We start from the raw sequence: 21328 nt of genomic DNA, 5'->3' as shown, positions 1-21328 counted from the left end.
CGCTGTTCACTTCCACTCAAAAAGCCCAGCGAACCGGAGCAGCAGCGGGAATGTAGCAGTTACGCCGGGCCATCCAAGACGACGTCTTTAGCTGCTTACTCATTATGTTTGAGAGCTGACTGCATCAGCACAGCCCCGAAATAAAGGAGCAAAGCAAAATCACGTGAGACGTGGATTTATCACAGCAGAAAGGGGCGAAGAGGCAACCACTTCTGAGCAAGTAGGTGCTGAGAGTGTTGAGCCGCCCGGTTTTTTTTTTTTTTTTTTTTTTTTTTTTTTTGCTGGGTGTTGTTTGAGACCGCCTCGGTGTGGCGGTAGCATATCAAGCGCTTAACAGACAAATGGTTCAAAGCACTATGGGATTTAACATCTGAGGTCTTCAGTTCCCTAGACTTAGAACTACTTAAACCTATCTAACTTAAGGACATCACACACATCCATCCCCAGGATTCGAACCTATGACAGTAGCAGCCAAATGGTTCCGGACTGAAGCGCCTAGAACCGCTCGACCACAGGGGCGGGCCGTGACAGACATACTGTCACAGTGGCATACTACCGAAATCTCTATTGTCAGGCTAACACTCTTCAGTTGGACATTTTTGCCACGCGAGAACGCCGCAGCCCATTTCACACAGTACACCGACGCAAATGCTGCTTACTGGGCTATCAACTTTTGTGTCGCCTTACATATATTCCCGATATTCAGTTCTTGGTTTTCCTCGAATGAAGAAGCAATTCGTAGCAGGTGTTTTCAGAATGATGTCGCTGCAGCAAAAATACAAACGGCTACAACCAAGGTCTCCGCCAAGTCACTCACTGTGGAAGAAAAGACAAGGCGCATACCGAGAGTAAGGTCCGATCGGTCGTTTAATGTAAACCACAAAGAAAATCCGATAAAACTTTGCATAGGTGTGTTGGCCAGTGTCTCCAGTATGTCCGTCGATCGCGTCACGTCTGTCTTTTCAGGTCTGAGCGCCCAGTGAGCACGTAAACACGCCTAGAAAACAGTGTCTCCCGCCAAGTATGAGTGCCCGTGACAAATTTCGCCTGATTTGATGCGGCCCACACAACATAACTGTCATGCATTTTCTTCTTCATGACATTTCTCGACCGCACTCTGCAAGGGCAATGAGGACACCCCTACAGTGCTTTCGATGAGAAGTGTTTGATTGCCCTCCATACTGTCCGGACTTAGCTCCCTCTGATTTTCATCTCTGCTGACGTGAACCGCTGACTATGAAGTCAACATTTTGGCATAGACAACGAAATGAAGATCAGCGTAGGGAATCGACGAAAAGTGCAGGCTACTCCCTTCTATGTCGAGGTATTGGAAAGTTGGTAGAACGCTACGACAAATGTATCAAATGGGGTGGCGACTATGTAGAGATGTTGCTGGAAGGTGTGGCTAAGTATTACAAGTAAAACACTTTTGATTTTCACTGTGATTTCCATTTCGCGACCCATCGGACCTTACTTTCGGAATACGTCTCGTATGTTGCATTGACAGGTGAATGCGTAGAGAAGGATGAAGTCCAAAACCAAATTTAGGGGTCGCAAGCTCATTTTCTTTTTTTATGGTAATAATTATAACTTTATGACTACTCTCGTCTCTCAATCAGCGGAGAAAAATCTGACAAAAGTGGGTGGGATGGAATCGTTCAGAAAAGTGTCGTATTTGATTTTATTTCATCGTATGAACCAACAGCAAATTGTAACTGAATACCGTACTCCCGAAACTCAACAACTACAAAACATCCAAAGATGTATTCGTGTACTTGTAAATGCAGTACATGAATTTGACCAAAACTTGCTATCTGCCTCTTTAATCTTGGTCAGAGAACTGTGAAATATTTCTACATTCGACATCTACAAATAACGGGTTTTGCCACATATGAACATCTACTGCTTCTAGTATACATTTAGTCTTGAATTTCGACAAAGTAGCTGACTAGCTCACATTCTAGGTTGCCAGTTACGTGCCCGCTTTTAGGATATTTGGTACCACTGGAAAGGATTTCAGAAACCCGAAACCTTAAGCCTACCACCACGCCATAATGAGGTTCTAAATCACCATGGCACCTGTATAGTTCTGGGCAAGGTTTGCCACGTGAGTCATTTCAAGACCACTGCTAACATATTACTAAAAGAGAAGTTACCATTTAAAATGTCTGAACCAAGAGTTATTATTTACAAGGCATGTACCAAACAACTCGAAGCCATGTTCATTTCCCCTTCGATCACTGTTGAAGTGAAGAAAAGTAACATAGTATCTTCAGTAAAATATAGAAAACATGAGGGTTTCAAAAACAGCTGTGGATGTGAATAAATTAAAGAGATTTTTTGTTACGTCATCAGGAGACGTCCGAGAGTTGTGCGGGAACGCATTAGGGCTGTGGTCGTCAAACTGTGGCTCGAAGCACGTATGTCGAGGTGTCCAGGGCGTCGCCCTACAGTGTCAATATTGGCTCTTAATTTAAAAAAAAAGGTTTGACAACTTATGTCCTATAGTACTGCAATGAGCATGAGAATGAAAATAATGATGCACAGTACCTTAATCAACGCATTTATTTAATTGCTATTTTTTCAAGAATTCAAAATAAAATAAAACATTACGACAGTAAAATAATTAATCCGTAGATGTTAAGTTTTTGGAAAAAAATTCATGGTTTTTACGTATTATTAATTCACAGCAGAAAGCTGATATAAAATTTTTTCCATCGTTGTATTATGTATTTCTGGTCGTTTGTGGAACGTAATTTTGTAAGATATAGGAAATGTATACTGTTGAAGTATTTTACTATTTTCTATATACATAAATGAGCTAGCAGACAGGCTGGGCGCCAATCTGCGGTTGTTCGCTGATGATGGTGTGGTGTATAGGAAGGTGTCAGAAAGAAGTGACTGTAGGTTGATACAAAATGACCTATGCAAAATTTGTAGCTGGTATAATGATTAATGTAGGAAAATGTAAATTAATGCAGATGAGTAGGAAAAACAAACACGTGACGTTTGGGTACAGGCACTAGTAGTGCCCGGTTTGACATAGTCAAGTGTTTCAAATATCTACATGTAACGTTGTGAAGCGATATCAAATGGAACGAAAATGTGAGGATTGTCGTAGGAAAAGTGAATGGTCGACTTCGGTTTATTGTGAGAATTCGAGGAAGTTGTTGTCCATCTGCTAAAGACTGCATGCAGGACACTAGTTGGACCTGTTCTCGAGTACTGCTCCAGTGTTTGGGATCCGCACCAGCTCGTATTGAAAGAAGACATCTAAGGACTTCAGAGGCGTGCAGCTAGATTTGTTATTGGTGGGTTCGATCAGCGTGTAAGTGTCACAAATATGCTTCAGGAGCTCAGGTGGGGAAGAAGGAAGGAAGAAGATATTCATTTCGAAGAACACTACTGAGAATGTTTAGAGTAGCGGCATTTGAAGGTGACTGCAGAACTATCCTACTGCCGCCAACATACATTTCGCGGAAGTGCCACATAGATAAGATACGCGTAATTGGGGCTCATATGGAGGAGTCCAGACAGCCGTTTCTGTCTCGCTCTATCTGCGGGTGGAACAGGAAAGGAAACGACTACTTGTGGTACAGTGCACCCTCCTCCACGCACTGCACTGTGGCTTCCGGAATATGTAGGTAAATGTAGAAGTAATTGAGTAAAGTGTGCTCCATGAAAATTTATTTTTTTGTGGTTGTTCACTTTTGTGAACACAGTCCTCAGTTTAGAGAGTACAGTCGGTTTCTGCTGGCGGGCTGCGAACCTCATTAGAATTTGCGACATCGTCGTCCGTCATCGTGAGCATCTTTCGGCCTCTTACCACTGGGTTCAGACGTCTTTAGAGCGAGCAGAGCTCCTCGCGACTGCCGAACAGTTGGTGCCTGTGGTGGTGCCTGCTCCTGGCGCCACCGAACACGAACAGCTCCGTGTCCCGGCCGGCCAAGTGTCCGTTCTGCGGTTGGCCAGCCTGCTCGCAGCAACCACCACCCCCGCCGCCGCCACCACCAACACCAACAGGACACGCCACACGACGAGACGCCGACCCCCGGAGCAAACCTGAAACTGTTATTTCAAGTGTCTTTCATCATCTTACTTACCAGCAACCCTATATCCAGTTCCTGAAAGAATGGAATTCCCACGCAGGCGTATAATAGATCGCTTTCAAAGGTCGTTGAAAGTCGCCAACTGCTCTCGTTGTCAAACAGTGGATTAATGTACTCTGGATAAGTTATGCTCCGTATTAAACAAAAACAAGTTTTTTACGCATCTCAGTGTTTGTGACCTCACATATCCTGAACTATGTCTGGTACAAAGATATATTTGAAAACATTGGCACAATAACCAGATAAGCTACTTTCATGTAGTTTCAAGTAAAACACGAAAAACTGTCCTGAGACTAGAAACATTTTTTCATTAGCCCTGTCTTTTCCGAACCTTTACTTAGGTCAGAGCACATCAGATAACTTATTAAACGCCAAAACAAATATTTATTATAAAATTTATTGCATTTTAAAGAATGAACTAGTCTCTCTCTTGCATCAAACAACTTCGCTTTATGAGTGTCATGTCAACTGATTAAACAAGTATCTAAAGCAACAAGATCACGACTTTACAGGTTACTGAATATTATCAGCTGTCTTACAAATTCAAAATGTATATACTATAGTAAGAGTTACAGCTTTGGTGGGTTAATAAGTTCATTGTGCTTCTGTTTCTGACAAACTGGGTGTAGCATCCGCAAGAGAACTGTCCCATACCAACTTATTAAGTCCATATCTCAAACTCGCGCATCCTTCTTGCCAAGCTTCAAGACATCTTTATGTGCCTCAGATTTAACTGGAAGAGGCACTCTATGTTGTTTTCCTCGGCAAAAATTAAAAATTGTTGATGTTTTTCGAATGATGATACTGGTTGTGGTAACGGTGCACTACAAGGAGCCAGATATGTGTGCTCACTGTACTGGAAGAACCTGTACTTTGAAATACAGTGAAGAGCCAATGAGACTGGTACACCCGCCTAATATCGTGTAACGCCCCCGCGAGGACGCAGAAGTGGCGCAACACGACGTGGCACGAATTCGACTAATGTGTGAAGAAATGTTGGAGGGAACTGACATCACGAATCATGCATAATTGTCCATAAATCCGTAAGAGTACGACGGGGTACAGATCTCTTCTGAACAGCACCTTGCAAGGCATCCCAGATGTCCTCAATAACGTTCATGTCTGGGGAGTTTGGTGGCCAGCGGAAGTATTTTAACTCAGAAGAGCGTTGCCACTCGTAGCAAATTCTGGACTTGTGGGGAGTCGCATTGTCTTGTTGGAATTTCCCAATTCCCAAGTCCTCCTTAATACACAATGGACATTAATGGATGTAGGTGATCAGACAGGATGCTTACGCACGTGTCACCTGTCAGAGTCGCATCTAGACGTATCAGTGGTCCAATATTGCTCTGATTGCACACGACCCACACCATTACAGAGCCTGCAGCAGCTTGAACAGTCCCCTGCTGACATGCAGGGTTGATGGATCCATGAGGTTGTCTCCACAGCCGTACACGTCCATTCGCTTGATACAATTTCTAACGAGACGCGTCCGTCCAGGCAACCATGTTTCCAGTCATCAACAGTCCAATGTCGGTGTTGACGGGCCCAGGCGAGGCATGAAGCTCAGTGTCGTGCAGTCATCAAGGGTACACGCGTGGATCTTCGGCTCTGAAAGCCCATATTGATGATGTTTCGATGAATAGTTCGCACGCTGACACTTGTTGATGGCCCAGCATTGAAATCTGCAGCAATCTGGGAAGGGCTGCAGTTCTGTCACGTTGAATGATTCTATTCAGTCGCCGTTGGTCCCGTTCTTGCAGGATCTTTTTCCGGCCGCAGCGATGTCGGAGATCTGAAGTTTTACCGGATTCCTAAAATTCACGGTACACTCGTGAAATGGTCGTATAGGATAATCCCCACTTCATCGCTACCTCAGAGATGCTGTGTCTCATCGCTCGTGCGCCGACTGTAACGACAATCTGCCATTGTAGCAGCAGTAATCGATCTCACAGACACTTATTGTTTTATATAGGCGTTGCCGACCGCAGCGCCTTATTCTGCCTTTTTCGATATCTCTGTACTTGAATACCAATGTCTATATGTTATTTGTCGCTTCAATGCAGTAAACCTCATTATCAGTTTACGTTATTACCTGTAACGTTATTACGTTGCACTGAAACAACAGTTTTGGTTGGATAAGAAGTCTAAAAATAGACCGTGTGTAATATCAACTACAGTGAATTTTTTGGAAGTATTTCTGACGAGTTTTTCCAGTCATTTGGATGGTATAACTACATCTTTCACAAGCCGAAATCTGAAACTTGTTTGTTACAATGGCAAGGTCATTCCCAGACGTGTCTGGTTCTTACCACAAACACCCGACATTCACGAGTCTGTTGCCTATTTCATCCTGAACTGTTCGCATCAAACTATGATGTCGTAGTAAGATCTCATTTTCGGCCAAAAGGGAACGTACCGGAATATTTCAACAATGCCCTGAGTTTTGCAAGTAACTTTAGTGGTGTCTGTGGATAATGTCTGCTAAATATATCTCAGGAACATACCATCTCCGATTTCCAGGCAGTTGCCGCAGTAGACCACAAGTCTGGGTACGTTACGATCCATTTTAAGCAACAACAAGCCTTTCACACTTTTCAGTGTTTATGACATCATATCTCACGAAGTATGGGCCATGAAATAATTTTTCAGATACACTCAGTGATGTACGTGGATACTGTCTGCTACTGCTACAAGACAGTGTGACGCACGCACCCCGTCCTCCCTCTCTCGTGGGCCTCAGTCCATGAGATATGACGTCATAAACACTAAAATGTGTGAAAAACTTATGCTGCTTGAAATGGAGCGTAACCCATCTAGACTGTATCATCCAGTGCCTCGTAATGAGAACACTTAGTGCCTTCCAATAAAACTTTAAGCATAATTTCAGTTCTCTTTTAAAGTTTCTCTCGGTTACACGCTTAACATCCCATATTTAACACATTAACGCATTTGTAAAGCTGTTTTATGCAAGGAATTTCGATCCTTTAAAGAATCAGGGGTTTTACTGGTTTACCAGATAACATGTACACATTCTTGGTGTCTCTAGTATGGGAGATCCCTTCAGGGCCATAACTAAACCTCTGTGCAGAGCACGACATTCGCTCTTGAAGTTGTCTGTCGACTATCCTGTTACATGTATGAGTCACGGACGTATGCTAACACCAAAAATAAGCTGCAAAGCATTCGTTTCAAAGCTTCCAGCGAATATTATCCCTGAGTGCAATCAACTATTAGCCAATATCGCCTCATCCATCCCACCAACATCAGCATCAGACACTAGATAAACTTTGGAATGCAAAAGAATTTGCTTTAAATATTTTTATTTTTAATATGACGAAAGATAATTGATATTTAGCATTTGCAAGTGTTTTGTTAAATCACAAATTAGAGAGCCAAAGAGACAATTGGTACTGCTTATTTCTAACATTTTGTTTTTGTGGAATGATGAGGCAGTTTTCAGTTCTTCACGGTTGCTACCTACCAGTCCTTGTACCTACACTGAGTGCAAGCACTTGCAACAAAGCATGCTTCCTCTGCATCATTCCTTCCCTTAGCGACAGTTGCGTCATCCACACTCTGTACCCACCATTAACAATCAACTAAGTTAAAATATGTGAACTATACTTACTGTGTGTAAATAACATGATTGCTCGACTGATTAATTGTGAACTAACTGGAACTGGACTTCACGTATCCAAAGCATTGCCTCTTACCACTGTCACTTGTAATAACAATGCTGGTTAGGCACTACATCGATATAGTAGCCATTACATGTTTACTGTTGTGCAGTCAATTAGTTCGTGTATCTCTTGAGAAGTCAATAATGCAGAAGTTTCTAGTCCACTGCAGGAAATATCTACAACGACGAAGATGGCATTTTCATAAAATATTTAAGCATATTTGTCATGTATGTATCAATTTTATTGTCTTAAATTCTTGTTGCAATAGCCAATGTTTACGTGTAATGGGTAGACTATGTGAAGAAGACTTTATTCATACCTTCGTTCGACAAATATCTATCGCATTCCAGAATGAGATTTTCACTCTGCAGCGGAGTGTGCGCTGATATGAAACTTCCTGGCAGATTAAAACTGTGTGCCCGACCGAGACTCGGTTGGTAGAGCACTTGCCCGCGAAAGGCAAAGGTCCCGAGTTCGAGTCTCGGTCGGGCACACAGTTTTAATCTGCCAGGAAGTTTCATATCAGCGCACACTCCGCTGCAGAGTGAAAATCTCATTCTGGAAACATCCCCCAGGCTGTGGCTAAGCCATGTCTCCGCAATATCCTTTCTTTCAGGAGTGCTAGTTCTGCAAGGTTCGCAGGAGAGCTTCTGTAAAGTTTGGAATGTAGGAGACGAGGTACTGGCAGAAGTAAAGCTGTGAGTAGCGGGCGTGATTCGTGCTTCGGTAGCTCAGTTGGTAGAGCACTTGCCCGCGAAAGGCAAAGGTCCCGAGTTCGAGTCTCGGTCGGGCACACAGTTTTAATCTGCCAGGAAGTTTCATCTATCGCATTGTTGCACTCATATGGCTATTTTTTCAGACACACGCAATCACTGGTAATTTATGTTATGAGTATCATAGCCTTATGAAATAGTGGTAACAGTAATGATGTTTCATATATGATTTAGTTTTGTGCCCAAAATAGAATAGAACCCTTTTGTTATTTACTCCCAGAATATTTCATTTTACACTTCAGGTGGTAATTATCACCACGTTACGAACCATTGCTTACAGGGAAGCTTATACAATCTGGGCAACGAGTCAGCAGCTGTAGGGAGCTTATCTCCCTCACACGCCAAGCATAGTTTTCTGGTAAGTGTACATTCCCTGTGATGTGAGTGAAAACCTCACAGGAACTGAGAGGCAGGTATAGTATTTCTAACCTATGGTTCATTGTGTTCCTCCTCAGATTACCTGACATTATATGTATGTGGCTCATGTTCCTAGACACTCACCACCCTTTATTTGAAACAATAGAGTCAAGAAGTATATCTTATTTTAGAAACATTTAAAAAATAGATGTTAACGAAATAAGTGTGTAAGTGTGTGTGTGTGTGTGTGTGTGTGTGTGTGTGTGTGTGTGCATTGCGTGCATGTGAGTTTAATATTGCTGTTGTCGTTCCACTATTTCGTTTTTGCATTGCTTTTTGTCCATACAATCGTTACATTCCACATCTCTAATTTAATTGCTTCATGTACATTCCGTTTCAGCATTCTTGCTCTACATTCTGTTTTCAACAATCTTGCTCATCTAGCTCTTTTTCTTTTTTCAGTGCATATCCACTACATTACTCATTTTGGACATCTTGAACCACACACCTTTTCAAGATGCCAACACCGAAGTAGCCCCTTGGTTTAAATGATAATCTTCGATTTACCTCTTTACTTCCTTCTTTTTTATGTGATCCATCCCTGATAATATGCTATTCCTCCTCCGGTAGTCCATTTCCATTGTTTGAAGCCTCTGTTTATCATTCTTATTAATTTGGCAGGTTTCTTATCCAAACTTCGAAAAATATCGTCCAACTCTATGTTACATCTTTTGGTTTTCATTGTTAGTTTTTTATTCCATAAGGCTGCATTTTACTGTCGGATAGTCTTTTTGCCTTGTCCAACATTACTTTTTCTTCTTTTTGTGCTCTTTTCACTAACTGATAAAGTTACTCTAGGAATTTTAAAAGCTTTATTTTCTTTTAAGGGGACCCTCTCCTGAATGGGCTGCATTTTTAGCATTATCTTCACCCTCATGTGCAAATGATCTATAAATGAGAGGTAGCTCAAAATTCATACATACAGTTAGGGTCATTATTCAAAGCATTAAAAAAAATCGTTGTTATGTTTTGTTACTGAGAACCATATTTATAATAGTATAAAAAAAGGAACATTATTTGACTGCTGTACTATTTTCTTTGGAACCACAGCCTTTATAGCTTGGAAAAAGAGTCAGAGTACACAAAACATTCACATAAGTGTTTTATGCCCCCAGTTTCCTTCCATGATGCTGATCTGTGAAAAAGACAAATAATTTATTTTACTACAACAAAAATGTTTAAAATTCTAGCTCAAATATCACCGACATCATCATTATGTCATAAATTTTTCAGGAAATATTAGGTAAGGGAGGTAGAGGAGGTCATTCTAAACATCTTTATCAATTTTTGTGGTTTATCTTCAGTTATTTAGGAGAAAAGTGTACCTAAATGATGAAAATTCAAGTTTTCAGTAAATCGCAAAAGAAGATTTACAGTTTTATTAACTTCCCACTATGCTCGTTTAGAACATTCCAGCTGCATACTCCAGTTGTCATCCTGTTTCCTTATCTTCCATACTCTTTCTCTTCAGTCATTTCTTTATCCTTGACTGCTTGGTAGCAGCTTCTGCAGCTGTCTCTGCTTCGGTTACCCGCCGCTTATCGATAGCAGTTAGAGCTGAAGCAATATTTCTTCCCGTCTGGATGTTTAGTTTCTTCACAACATTGCACCATCATTGAATATTATTATTGCATCCATTACACCAAACTTTAGCACTGTCAGCCGAACAAATACGGTTTTGGGTATTCTCTGCCATATACAGCTGCTGAACCTTTCATTTGCATTCTGAGAGAGGCCATACACACATTTCTTAAGTAGATTTCTATTTGCCAGATCCCTCTATATAGGCCTTATTGCCTCCATTACAGCAAGTGGTAAGGAATGCTTGTGGGTATATTGTATGCCTGTAGCATTGCTGAACTAGTACTTACACCACAAATCTTCCCCTTTTGGACACAAACCATGCTGTGGAGTTTCATCTGTTGACATTCTGTGAAACCATGTTGCCCAAACAGCTCGTCTAGTGTTTTCCAAATCTCCTACATTTCTCCTTATTACTAGTCCATAATATTGAGTCAGAGAATTAGTTTCACTTTTTGTAAGACGACCTGGACCACCTATGTGTTTTCTGTCTGACAGTTTTTTTCCACTGAAGTCTTTAGATAATTTCCTCAGCCGAGCTCCCATTCTTTTTTGTATATGCCCAATACATTCAAGCTTTTTCTGTCAGTGTGTCCTCATATGATCTGTCACTAACAACTGTAGTGTGTCCTTTACAGTCTCCATCCCCAAGGTAGCGTACACACTTTACACCACGACTGACCTCCCATCTTCTAAAAATGTTTAGAACTCCTTCCGTTTCCATGTTTCCACTTGGGCCATCAAAGTAATTTACACAAACTTGGGTGCCAATAAATTTACTTGAACAACCCTGGAAGTGCTTTGTTAGACATTTATAATCTAGTATCTTACCAGTTTCAATAAATGTGGCAGTTACAATCCCATTCAGAGAAGTATGACCTCTCTCTGCCAAGATGCATCAAATGCTGCTACAATACCTATATTCTCAGACAAATTTACTGCTTCTTCTGCTGCTCTTTTCATTGAATGTTCACTTACACCACATAAAGCATTAAGTATTAATTTATTGTATCTGTCAAATCTCAGTGGAGGAGGAGGCAAATCCATCACTGCACGAAACGTCTGGGCAGCTCTTCTTGCCCTTTCAATACATCACATTGCATAAGCAAGCTGAATATTTACTCTGTAATGTCGACTATCAGTTACTGGCGATGTCATAGTTTCACTGTGCGTCTTACACGAGCTACAGGCAATCACTAACCAACTTGAAAGACCCTTCCTTACTGAAATGTCCTCAGATACGTCAATACTATCTTCAGAAATGCAGTACTTAGATTTCACAGAAGTCTTCAAAAATCCTGACAGCATATTTATGTTCACAATCAAATTTCCGTCGTTATAGCTGCTCACAATAGTATTATGATTGTTCTTATTACATTCAGAAAGCGGAAGTTTACTTCTAGAAGCACTGCTTGTAGGTACAGTTTCTGCGACTGACTTTTGAAGCAACTAATGGGTATTATTCGGTTGTGTTTGGGTCTGGTTGCCGCGAAACTTTCGTTTGGGGCTAAATTTCTTGCTCTCGGTATTCGTAGCACAGGAAACAAACACAAAGAAACAAAACAAGACACAATACCTACAAAACCACACGTGTATGAAATTCTGAAATCATATATTCTCAGACCTTTGTTTACATTCGAACCATAGCCTTCTAGACAAGCCCGTACTTTGGTTTTGAGAGTCAGTGCCTTCTAGAATACACCTGTGTTGAAGATCTGTAACTAACGACGGAAGAAACGGAAGCATCACGTATTCTGATTCACTTCAAACTGACAGATGGGGGTGGCCCATGTGCAACATTACGTTCAACCTGACGTTTTGAACGAACGGAAAAGTATAATGCTCATAAACCATGCATTTTTAAAAGCACAATGAAATGCTCTTTTCTATAGACCAAGAAAATTTTTATAACATTTTTTCGTTATTTTGACGAACATGTATCCTTAACTTGCCAATATCAGCTACCGAATCTATTGTCTCATTTTCTCCCAATGCAAGATCTTTACTTTTAGCAAAATTTATTGAAAGGCTACATTGCTCTTAATGTACCAGAACAGACATTCAACATCTGCAATACCTGCTGCAACAAACACTTGACTATCCTCAAAAAATAGTGTATACAACATGTCTGTTCCAACTGGTGTTACCATGCTGAAGCGTTGCATTTGTATTCTTCTAGGGCTTCCTCTAAATAGTTTTTTAATAATATAGAAGCTATAATTTGTAATGAGGTTTAAAATGCAGTCTATGTGGCGTCGCCACTGGATAAGTAAGACTACACGGCATGCCTTTTTAAATTGTGTACGCTCTTTACTGACTAAACTGGTAGCAGAGAATTCCCTCATAATTCGCCATTGCAGCTATACCTCCACATTGAGATCCGGTCCACGACCAATGACTCCACTGCAGCGAAATGTACATCATCTGAAAGAAACAGGTTAGTGGATTTCACGTCAACAACCACGAGATGTGACGGACCTGGATATCTCCAATGACGATCTCACCGCATCCAGTTGTGGTAACCAGAAAGAGTATCCAAAAAAATATGGCACGTACTGCATAAGAAGTAGATTGTATATGAAGGAGGCGTAAACACTCAAAGAGTACTGAAGATTGTGTTAAGAAAATCGACAGAACAGTTATTGGCTAGAACGCATGCAGCAGTAACTTTTACAGTAGCTTCAAGCAGCAAGTAAATGCTTATCAGCCACCGAGTTTGAACTCGCGCAAGACCTAGCAAGAAATGTCAGAGAGGCCTGTAAAATTCTAGCCAAGTGGTTCCAGGAATGTCTTATCTATGAAAAGGCGAGAGAAATGGTTGAGAATAGTACCAGATCAAATCGTTGTTTCAGTTCCTTTTACTGATGAACTGAGGATAGTTGCTGAATAGAAAAACAATAAAATCACCGAGGAAGACTCGTTTACAGCGAAAATGTTGAAAACTTGAGGTGAAATCTCTATTAATGGCCTAAGTCAAAGGATGGAACAGATATTGGAAACTGGAATAATACCTGGTGAATGCAAAGTAGTAATAAATCATACTCCGTTCCGTGCCGTGAATTAGCAATTGGCAGTGGCTTGCTCTCAACATGGGGCATCGTTCCAGCCTGGACCAGTGGATCTAGGGAAACTGGCCTAGGGGATGAAGCGTAGCAGTGATTTAAGTGTTGAAAGCCTCGATGTGCTTCCGTCTACCATGGTTAAAGGAAATATTGCCAGTTGTGACCAGTGCCGTCTTATAGCGCAGAGCAGTGCGTCTGGACTGGCCAAAGTAGCAACTCACAGCACAATTGTATTCCCATGTCATTTTGCTTTTGGCGTCAGCACTGGTGTGGCTGCCCCTCCAACAAGAGTACGCCTGCACAACAAAATAGCCACCTGCAGTCCCACAGCAAAGCAGGCAGTGGTGTGCTGTCACAGTGAGGAGCAGTCTGGTGTATGGGACTGAACTGCTAATAGCAGCTTGGTGCCAGCACCAGAGGCCATGGGCAGTGGCGGACTAGAATTGAAGTATGATACTTGGCCTATATGGTACACCAGCTCAATTTGTTTATGTCACAGCATCGCTAGCCCAGAGAGTTGGCAGGTGGTAGGGGCCCAGTGTGGGTGGAGGACGGGATGGGCACTGTAGTCATGAAACCGAGTGGCAGCATAGACGATGGGTGTATGAGAGTGAAAAATGGTTCAAATGGCCCTGAGCACTATGGGACTTAACATCTGAGGTCATCAGTCCCCTAGAACTTAGAACTACTTAAACCTAACGAACCTAAGGACATCACACACATCCATGCCCGAGGCAGGATTCGAACCTGCGTCAGTAGTAGCAGCGCGGTTCCAGACTGAAGCGCCTAGAACTGCTCGGCTACCCCGGTCGGCTATGAGAGTGAACCACCCACATCAACCATGTGCGACTGTCAAGGGAGGGGTTGGCATTTTCAGTGATGGAGAAAGTGTTTGGCACAGGGCCGTGCATGGCGCGCCAGTGGAGCTTGTTTGTGTACTGGTGTGGATCGCACAGTCAGTTAGCCAGTGACAGCGTCCCAACGAAGATGGATGACAGGAGTACACTGTTAGCATCAAAGGGCGATCCTATAAGGAGGAGAAGCAAGATGGGCATCTAGAAGGCAACACAGATAGCAACTTATGGACAGAGAGCAGCTGGCTGGATGTGGCAGAGCAGTAAGTCGTGGAGCAAAGCAGCTAGGCAGCCTGGTGGATTTGCAGTCGTGGTTGAGGACAGCTTGCTGTCAGCATGGGGCATTTTTGCTGTGGATGGTGCTTTCGCTTCGTGGAGCCAGTGTATGCAGCGTCGCCAGCAGTCCAGTGTTGCTAGCTGCAACATGTTTTTGGAAATGATAGTCACAGGAAATTGTGCCAGTTGTAATCACTATAGTCTTGTGCTAACAAGAATGTCTGGGTTGGCCAAGTTAAGATACTAAAATATCACAATTTTCAACAACGGAGAGGTCGTTGAAAGACCTGTGTATTAAAATTGGAAAATTTAATTTTACTGTTTTTTTTTCATTTCACAGTTATTGTGTTTTCATTACTTTTATAAATGTGTAGATGACACAATTGATGCATCAAAAAAAGAACCAAATAACACAGAAGATAAAATGAATATAATGCACCGAAATATCCGATTCTCGGGTGAACATCAGGCGAGAGATTGAATTAGTTTAATTAATATGACTATTTACAGTCACAATAACATACTTTCAACATATATAGAAAACCCACTACCACTGCTGTTGCCATTAACAAAACCTCAAGCCACCTCTTGAACCAAATTAAAACTAGTTTCTTCAGGTCTTGGTTAAATTGAGTGTTCTGCATCCTCATCAGCAAAGCAGATACATGCAAAGAAAACTCAAATCTAAAAACAAAATAATGGATATAATACTTCCTTCATAGGCACACTCGTCGAAAGTAAGCTTAAGCAACCATCAACACCAATATAAGTTAAGGAAGAAACGCGAAAATTTGCCACACTCCTATTTCTGGTTATACAAGCTTGCAAATCTTTTCTACCACGTAAGATAAAATTCTTCTTCCACACAGACAATAAACTAGAAAACAAAATTGTTCAAAGTAGTAAGTCTACTGATCAGTTACAGCAAAATACTGGCCTATTCACATGCTCCAGTTCTTGCCTCTATATAGGACAAACAAGGAAACAATTTTGCAACCCACTAAAAAGAACGTATGACTGTCCTTCGACTCAAAGACTTAGAGGTAAATGCCGCTTTGCATCACCTGCAGCTCATCATGAGATCTCTGTTGGTGCTACAGATTGCTGAGAAAGGGTTGCTGATGGATCTCCCTGTACAATTAGAAATTTACATTCAAAAGCTATGATCATCTAATAAAACCTTAACGATCAATTTGAATCTATGCAGAACTATTTCTTCCAGAATTTTCAAGACATCCAGGCAACAAAACACCAAAAGTGACTATAATAAGACATTTGCGTCCTCCTGTGTCAGTTACATTCTCCTAGTCACGTAAAAATTACAGCATTCTGCAAATCATTCACTTTTTAATTACATAGTAAATATCTCACTCTATTTGTTTATCTTCTGCATGACTTTTAAATCGCTTTAGATTACATGAACATTGTCAATAATAGAACACTCCTGAAGTTAGTAAGATCCGCTTAAATATATTATAGGTGTTTCTAATGTTTATACTGTAGAAGAATGCATCTCAGGCCAGAGGTCGTCGTGTAAAGTGTGTAATTTTCATATTCGTATTCCTTCTAATTACATACAGTGTTTACCTTCTGTGAATTAGTGTAAAACCAAGTGCATCTTCATACTGTATATATTTCTATGTAATACCTCGTAACATACATTCTACGAACGAATTTGTTATAGATTCACGATTTAGTGCGCTGTATACAATCAAAACATAACAACTTTTCCATTTCATAAAACTTTCGTTAATGACTACTAAATTTCCATCGTTTACGCCAGCACCATCTGCACAGTATGTAACTACACTTGACCTACGGTATAATGTTACTCTAACATTTCCATCAGATGACAGGCCTGTAGTCACTCGGAAGCATGTTAAAGGTACAATACGTTGTATCAAAAATCCAGAATAGAGACTGATTTCATATTTATTTCCATAGAAATCATGAATCTCAATCATTGTGCCCAGCAGAGGGTAATTTTCGTTGCTGAATTCTGTTGCTGATTTTGGTTTCTTCTTAATTGCTTGTTTAATGTTAGGGTGTCAGCTTTAGGTTGGGTATATTTTAGGCTTCGGCATTCTGGGCTAAGATCGATTATTGTGCGTTTTCTTGCTTTCCTTTCAATCTTCGTTATTATTTTTCATGTAATGTTTTTCCCCTTTTATTGCAGGGTTAGCGAAATTCAAAGGGTCAGATTACTTTATCGTTTGTATAATATTTTGTTATCAGGTTACCTTCAATTAGGAAAGCTGGTGCACTCAACGACTGATATTATTTATAAACTTTAGAGTGCAGCAATCAGTCGTCCTTTTTTTGTAGGCTCTATTTGGCAAATCCAGATTTTGGCTAGTGCCTAGCCATTATCATTGGACTAATTGCACTATATTCTAGTCTCGATACATGTCAGTTCCCTGTTGTTCGGACGCCCAAACAACAGGGAACTGACATGTATCGAGATTAGAATATAGTGCATGGATAACGGCTGGGCACTAGACGAAATCTGGATTTGCCAAATAAAACCTACAAAAAAGGACGACTGATTGCTGCGCTCTATAATTTAAAAATATTTGGTTAGTAATTAAGTTTTGCGTTTTGGATACCTTATTTGTGTCATCTTGTGTATGCACCCCTTTGGTTTGAAGGAACGCATGACTTTGCTGAACTTTAATTTTTCACTATAAACTCACCTTTGTCATTCATGGAACTGTTCCAGATTTATCGCAGATTCAGAGATCAGCAGCAAGACGCTGCTGACGTACATTTGAAAGAGAAAGCGGTCCCCAAATACTGCTTAGAGCAATAGTATTTATCGCATTCAGCTTTTCCGCTGGGGGCAGTGAGTTTCGTAATTTTGTCGTTCTGTCTGGTGTGTCACTTCGTAATATAACTAAAACAAAGTCCAACACTGAAAGATCAGACAGTTAATACATATGACAAGGACGGACATATGAGCATTTGTGATTAGTCACGTGACTTCTTTGTTGCTTTAGGCTGACCAGGCAATCTTATGACATATTTGAAGTAAAAACTGTCGGTACATAAGACTCTTACAAAATTAAAACAAATTTTAAAGCTGTTTTGATATTTTGATTAAAACCTACTTATTTTAACTTTCACTTTAATATGGAAAATAATGCAGTTTGGTGGGTTGCATCTTCTTGTAGGAATGTGTAGCGCATTTCTGCAACATAAAAAAGTTAAATATCAGAGTTTTAAGTTTAAATTATTTTAGTAATGAGCTCCTCTATTGACTTTGCAAAGTTTATCAAAGTTTGGACGATATTAGTGCCAATAAGCAAGAAATTTATTACAGGGGAGAATAAGTCAAAAGGTGTTCTAAATGAACAAAAATCTAGGTCACAATAAAGACATTCGGCAATTGAATTGCGAGAATAGCTGGAAGAACTGTTTAAAAAGTTACTTGGTTTCCTAATCATTGTCCTTAATCTATTACGGATGATAAGAAGAACTAGACAGCGCTGACTTCGAAACATTTCTGCTTCTGTCAGGAGCGAAGCGGATTGAAAGGTGTCGTGCCCATGTAGCCATGATTTGTGCTATTTCTGTTTTTTGTTAACTATTTGTCTTTTGTGACATTCCCAGTCTGTGACTGTTCCCAATGGTGTGCGTTTCCTTTCTATGACAGGTTACTATAGGCTCCCTAGCTGATCTATGTATCAACACAAAAGTAGTCACATTATGAACGTACATGAGGTACTGAAGTTGTTGTGAAACAATTCACGTGATGAAGCTGACGAGAGATATAAGTGGCTTTTTTCTCTGAGAACTATGGGACTTAACATCTGAGGTCATTAGTCCCCTAGAACTTAGAACTACTTAAACCTAACCAACCTAAGGACATCACACACATCCATGCCCGAGGCAGGATCCGAACCTGCGACCGTAGCAGTCGCGCGGTTCCGGACTGAAGCGCCTAGAGTTACAAGTACCATCACTTTAATTTCACAATGTGTGCAAGCATTTCAAGGGTAGAGTTTTTAAGTTCCTAGTTTACTTTTTCATGGCATTTCTGAATTTTACAGATGTTTGAATGTACCTCTCTGCATGTGTGAGGGGGAACATCCAGTACACATTTCCCTTTCAGGCTGAAAGAAGGTGTCCATTTCCGTGTAGTGTTTGGCGCTACCTGTATATCTGTTCATGTATAGAGTCGGTGTGACGTGGCCATAGGACTGTAACTCTGTAGCGCGAAAAAAAATTTTCGGTTTGACAGCCGGCGCAAACCACTCTGGTAAGTATGTTTGCACCGTGTCGATGGATTTTTGCTGACGAAGCATGAGAAAGTGCTGTTGACCTTCTCCCGTTCTATTTATATACACAACGGCCATGTTTCATGCAACACGGATTATTAGAGATAGTCTGTTGCTCTGGAGAGGAGGGAGTAGGGCAGTGTATCAGTATTCTGTAGAGTTTAGGTTAATAAAATGTTCACTTTGTGTTCAGGGCTGTTACAAGTAAACTGTCGATATTTAAGAGGCCCAGTAAGAAAGGAGTGGTCACAGAAGCATGAGACGTTGTGGAAACATTTGCAAGGACATGCGGATAAGGAGTACAGAATAAATCAATATAGAATCACGAGAATGTGACCCCCATCAGGCCTATAGTCAACTGTAAGAACAGCCCAATATTCAAACTCAACACAAAGCTTTTCAAAATTCTCAAAGAACCATACACGTTCAATAACAACATGACACTTGAAACGCAGCAGCATTTACACAACGTGTCAAAAAGATAAAATTTCCTGGTGGAGCCACACTGGCCTCATTTGAAATAGAAAACATTTATTCTCCTGTGCCAATAGATCCCACACAGCAGATAATTAATGCCAGCCTACAAAAGCACAAAAAATTCTCATTCACTCACATTACTGAACTAGTGGAGCTGCTCGGATTCACATTTTCATACAACTATTTCAAATTCAACAATAAACTCTACAAACAAACAGATGGCCTAGCAATTGTCTCAAATCTTTCCGGACTGTTAGGTGAAATATTTATAAACAATTTAGAAGACAAAGTCCTAATTTCCAATCACCACCTCCTCAAATACATCATGTTCTACTACAGTTACGTAGATGTTACTATCATTTTAATCAATGGCACAAAATATGACGCTAGCGAGTTGAACCAGTTACTCAACAACGCCCATGAAAATATAAAATTCACAGTTGAATTCCAAGCAGGTAACAGTATAAACGTTTTAGAACTTATCATTAGAATAAAAAATAATAGACATCCATTTGAAATATATTGGACGATTACCGCAACACGTACTACCATCCACAGTGTCTCCCACAGCCCACAAAATGACGGCATTCCTGTTCACGCATGGTCAATAGAGCTATCCAACTACCTCTCTCTGAAGATAAATGTGAACAACAAATAGAAATAATAAAACAAGCACCTGTTACAAAGGTTGCAACAGCTACATAGTAGGCACCCTAAAACACTCAACAGTGGCAAAGCAATCACATCACAAAAGACAAAAAGAAAATAACGCCTTCGATACAACCCCCTTTCGTGGCAGTATTTCATATCAGATTGCCAACGTCTTCAAACCAAAGGCATAAACTAATCCTCTACCACAGACAACAAAATTGGGCAGAACTCACTTCACAACAGCAACACACGAAATTCATTTCATCATACAGGTTTGTAGAAAATTCAATGTTTGGATGATGACAGTTCCTAGATAGACCACAAAGGTAGATCATTTGAGACTAGATTCAAAGCACACGTGTCATAACTAAAGAACAAAAACTACCATACATCAGCAACAGCCTACCCACCCACATGAAAGAAAACACCACATTAACATCACAAGTATCAGCATCCTACACATCCAACCTAAAGGCAAAAAACTAGACATCCTTGAAACTCTCCAAATATACAAACACCAGAGAAAACAACCAGAATCGAACGTAATGACAAAAATCACAACAATTGCAATATCATTGCTTCTGTTTTCAGCGACAGGCTACATCGTTAAATTTGCAGTGCACGGACACACACCCACACCCACACACACACACACACACACACACACACACACACACGCACACACACACGCAAATCTTCATACTTACCATAAATATTTAATTATGGTACCATGACAATCCCCAAATGTATACCCAGCTTGAAACTAAATGTTCGTCAAGTAACAGCACAAATTGTGCATCTATCTGCATATTTTAAAGCACCATCCAACTTATTAGTACAATCTTTTGTTAATTATTACCTATAACAAATATAACCTTAAGACTCCATGCTTTCGACAGTTTGCTGTAATCCAGTCACCCCTTCCACTACTCTCTCTCTCTTTCTCTCTCTCCCTATTTATATATCTATCTCTCTTTCCCTTTCGCTTTCTCTCCTTCTGCCCCCAGCCTTACATACCTATCACTGAATCCCAACCGAAACAGTTATCTGTCATTTATGTATAATTTTGCAGCTACTGGAGACATAAATATTGTACTTAAAGTTTGCAACCTGTCACCGGGTTCTATAAACGAGTATAAAATTTAAGCTGTACAAACTTGACATAATC

General features: G+C 40.6%; 1 protein-coding gene across 2 annotated transcripts in view; it reads right to left on the bottom strand.

The window, feature by feature from the left end:
- The window catches only part of LOC124711808 (prolactin-releasing peptide receptor-like), an 843619-nt gene that overhangs the window by 5456 nt on the left and 816835 nt on the right, over positions 1-21328 (bottom strand). For both annotated transcript variants that reach the window (XM_047242031.1, XM_047242032.1), the window contains one exon: positions 3827-4068. In XM_047242031.1, coding sequence (XP_047097987.1) covers positions 3845-4068 — 224 coding nt within the window. In that variant the 3' untranslated portion in view covers positions 3827-3844. The remainder of the gene's footprint in view (positions 1-3826; positions 4069-21328) is intronic.

Source organism: Schistocerca piceifrons, chromosome 8 (assembly GCF_021461385.2).
Source record: "Schistocerca piceifrons isolate TAMUIC-IGC-003096 chromosome 8, iqSchPice1.1, whole genome shotgun sequence".
Taxonomy (NCBI): Eukaryota; Metazoa; Arthropoda; class Insecta; order Orthoptera; family Acrididae; genus Schistocerca; species Schistocerca piceifrons.
This window is presented reverse-complemented; position numbering and strand designations above follow the sequence as displayed.